Below are 3328 nucleotides of genomic sequence, written 5' to 3' on the forward strand. Positions count from 1 at the left end.
ATGGCTAAACTGAAAAACTCATCGCATCCTGCGCAACTGAAAGAGATTCATATAAACAATTGTACTTCTTTATATATTTGTTACACATGATGGTAGAAATGAGGTATTTTATATACATTTTGGTTTTTTCAGAGTAAGAGAAAGACGAAGATGTATTATGTCGACGTTCAGAAAGAATCCGTCGACAAGAGTGTCGACGCGATGTTATTGGAAGGAGTCAAAAATTCATTGATAGTTATATAAAACAATACAAATATAGAAAATACGGGCATTCTACTAATAGAGCTAGTGTGAACGGAGAGGACCCTCATTTTTCCCATCATCAGGACCATGGACCCTGAGTAGTAGTGATAGTTATATAAAACAATACAAATATAGAAAATACGGGCATTCTACTAATAGAGCTTGTGTGAACGGAGAGGACCCTCATTTTGCCCATCATCAGGACCATGGACCCTGAGTAGTACCATGATCGACAAGGAAACCCGCAAGAATGTCTGGCCGTCGTCCTCGACATGCTCGGCACCGTCTGGCCGTCCCTCGTCACTCGCCGGCACGCCCACAAGGGCGAGGTGGACACAAGCAACTCCTCCTCGTGCCTGCAATCCTGGAGCGGAATCGTGTTACTTTCTAGTCATATGGCGAGAAAGTGATACAATAAGAAGAAAACAATCAAAACGTGCGTCTCTCTAGCTTGCTAGTGCCACAAGCTGAAGCTTGTACAAAAACCACTGCTGAGAGGAAGCCAGCCTTGTGTTGATATGGCTATATAAGCTGCTGGGGAATACACAACTACACAAGGCTGGCAAACACCACGAGAAGTCCATTACCTGCATTTCTTAATACAGTACTAAATAAAAATGTTGAGTCTCGCTTGGACTCGTCGCGGCGACGCGGAGGCACCACCCACCCCAACCCCAACCTGGGGTGGCTGCTCTCTCCACGGACTCGACATTGAGGTGGTGAGGGAGAAGGACACTGTCCCTGGCGGCAACGGCAACGGGCTAGTTGCAATCCCTTCGTATTTTTGGGGCGCCCGGCTGGCGAAGCGGCAAGATGGAGGCTTCCCCTTGTACACGGGCTACTCGGCGGCGAGGGCCTTGGTCGGCAAGGGGGCGGGGGCCATGGCGGATCTGAGAAGGCTGTCTCGCGAGGCGGAAGACATGCTGGCGGAGATGTTTGCTAGCATTAGCAGTGATGGCGGAGGCGACGCGGCACGGCCCAGGGTGGTGCAACTGCGACTGTCGCCGGAGCTGGCGCTGTGGAAAAGCACGCAGCACGCAATCGGCAACGTGTTGCCCACTAAGGGCGCCGGGCTGGTCCAAGCCACGCCGCAGGTTCTCGCCTTGCTGGGCGCCGCCGACTGGCCTGAGGCGATGACAACAACCAACGCCCTATCTGGTAGCGGCATGGCGAACCTGCTGATTGGCGCCTCCGACGTGCGCACCCTCTTCTCCAACTACGTGGTGGACATGGCATTTTATTACGAGCACGGGTACCACAAGGTGTTCCCCTCCTTCAGCCGCCTCCTGCGCGACGGGCTCGCCGACGCCCGCTCGCTACGAACCCCTGGTGGCCAGCAGCGACGCGAGGCCGTCGCCATCGGCGCGTCCTACATCCGAGCCAAGATCGCATTGGAGGCGGCGCACAGGACGCTCCTCAAGGACCGGTCGGGGCAGATGGACCGCCACGCCGCCCAGGTCATGTCCCTGTGCGAGAGCAGCATCCTCGGCATGGGGGCTGAGGCCATAGCCCGGGGCTTCGATGTCGGCGCCGTCACGAGCGACCTCGTCTTCAGCTCGCCCGGCACCGATGTCATCGATGTGGGCAGTGACCTGGTAAACTCCGAGGTCATGAACTCGTTCCTCAACGTGGCCGACATCGCCGCCACAGGCGTGGTGAGCGAGACGGCGCTGCGGGCCATCTACGACGCCTACGCTGCCACGGGAGCTCGGATGTACACTCAGAGGTGGCACGAGCCTGTGGCCCGGATGTGCATCACCTTGTACACTTGGCACCTGCACAACGACCGGCACATGTTCCTCCGCCGTGCCCTCCTAGGATGGCCCAAGGCCCGCAAGTCCCCGGCGCGGCCCCAGCGAGAGGCCGACTTCGACGAGGTCTTCGACACCGACTTTCATACCACCGGCTTCAGCAGGCCCCTTGACGCTGAGTATGCCTGCAATGGGGAAGAAACCTGCGACCACGTCCGGCGCTTCCTCAAAGTAAAAGGAGACCAAGACCACCTGCTGGCCGCCCTTTGGTCGTCCATTGTCACCGGTCCGCTGGAGTACGTCCGGAAGGGCGAGGTGGACGAGCAGCGTGAGAAACACCTCATTGAATCCTCGCGCCTGCAAATGGTCCAGCTCTTCTCCAAGGGCCTCATCGACGAAATGGTTTGGCTCGTCGCCCATGCAAGCCACCATGCCTGGCAGGTGAACTATCTGTTTGAGGCCGCCATGTTTGGCAGCATACTGGACGGGGGCGAGTTGATAGGCAAGCTCGATCGGGCGGAATAGGCTGTCAACATGCATCCATCTTAATTATATTCGGCCGGCCGGCCTGCTGCTGTGATCGATCCGAACGAACGTCCTTAATTCTGCATGCATGCATGTTTTCCTTTTTAATTCTATATTTTCTTTCTTCTTTGGGAATCCCCTTTCTTTCCAATCATACGATGACATTCAACTTTTTTCCATTTCATTCATCCCAAACTCAAAATATTATGTATGTATGTATGTTACTTACAGTTTATATACGTGCATCTACTCCTATTTAATTTACATGAGGTCGACATTGGTGTCCTCTCCAAATTCCATCCAAACCTTCTTGGTGTCGTTCGTCCAAGAAGCAAATCTCGGAAATGATATGTTTCATCTCCTACTCACAACTATCCTCAAACACCATCTTTTTTGTTTTGTATAAATATTCATATGGAACGGTAAAGATAGAGCCAGCCATACAATGGCGGAAATTAATTAATTAAGCAGCTCATGTTTTTCTCTTCTTCTTTTTTGAAAAGGAGGTTAGCCTGTGGCCTCTGCATCAAATGGATGCATGCAACCATTTAAAAAAAATCAAAGCTCACTCTTGCCTGACTTCTTTGTCAGCAAGTTGAAGTGTGCATCGATTGCCAACCAGCCGTGAGTTCTGCACCTTGTTAAGGAGGAATAGGAGACAACAACATGACCATGACATATATACCCTACTTGCTGTCTAAATCTTATATTTGGCCCGCTCTGAACATGGTCCCCCATATTTTCCTTTTCTTGTCTATGCATTTCCTTTCTTCTTTGGGACTGTCGGCTGTTTTTCAATTCGACCTAAG

At 52.4% G+C, this 3328-nt stretch overlaps 1 protein-coding gene across 1 annotated transcript; it reads left to right on the plus strand.

The window, feature by feature from the left end:
* Window positions 1-707: 707 nt before the first annotated feature.
* Window positions 708-2813, plus strand: LOC141022215 (uncharacterized). Its single transcript, XM_073498531.1, has one exon. The coding sequence runs from the start codon at window positions 861-863 to the stop codon at window positions 2517-2519; it is 1659 nt and encodes a 552-aa protein (XP_073354632.1). The 5' UTR covers window positions 708-860; the 3' UTR covers window positions 2520-2813.
* Window positions 2814-3328: the final 515 nt, after the last annotated feature.

Source organism: Aegilops tauschii, chromosome 5 (genome assembly GCF_002575655.3).
Source record: "Aegilops tauschii subsp. strangulata cultivar AL8/78 chromosome 5, Aet v6.0, whole genome shotgun sequence".
NCBI classification, from domain to species: domain Eukaryota; kingdom Viridiplantae; phylum Streptophyta; class Magnoliopsida; order Poales; family Poaceae; genus Aegilops; species Aegilops tauschii.

Coding starts and splice junctions, on each gene's coding strand:
- LOC141022215 (XM_073498531.1), top strand. CDS start 861: ATGTTGAGTCTCGCTTGGACTCGTCGCGGCGACGCGGAGGCACCACCC.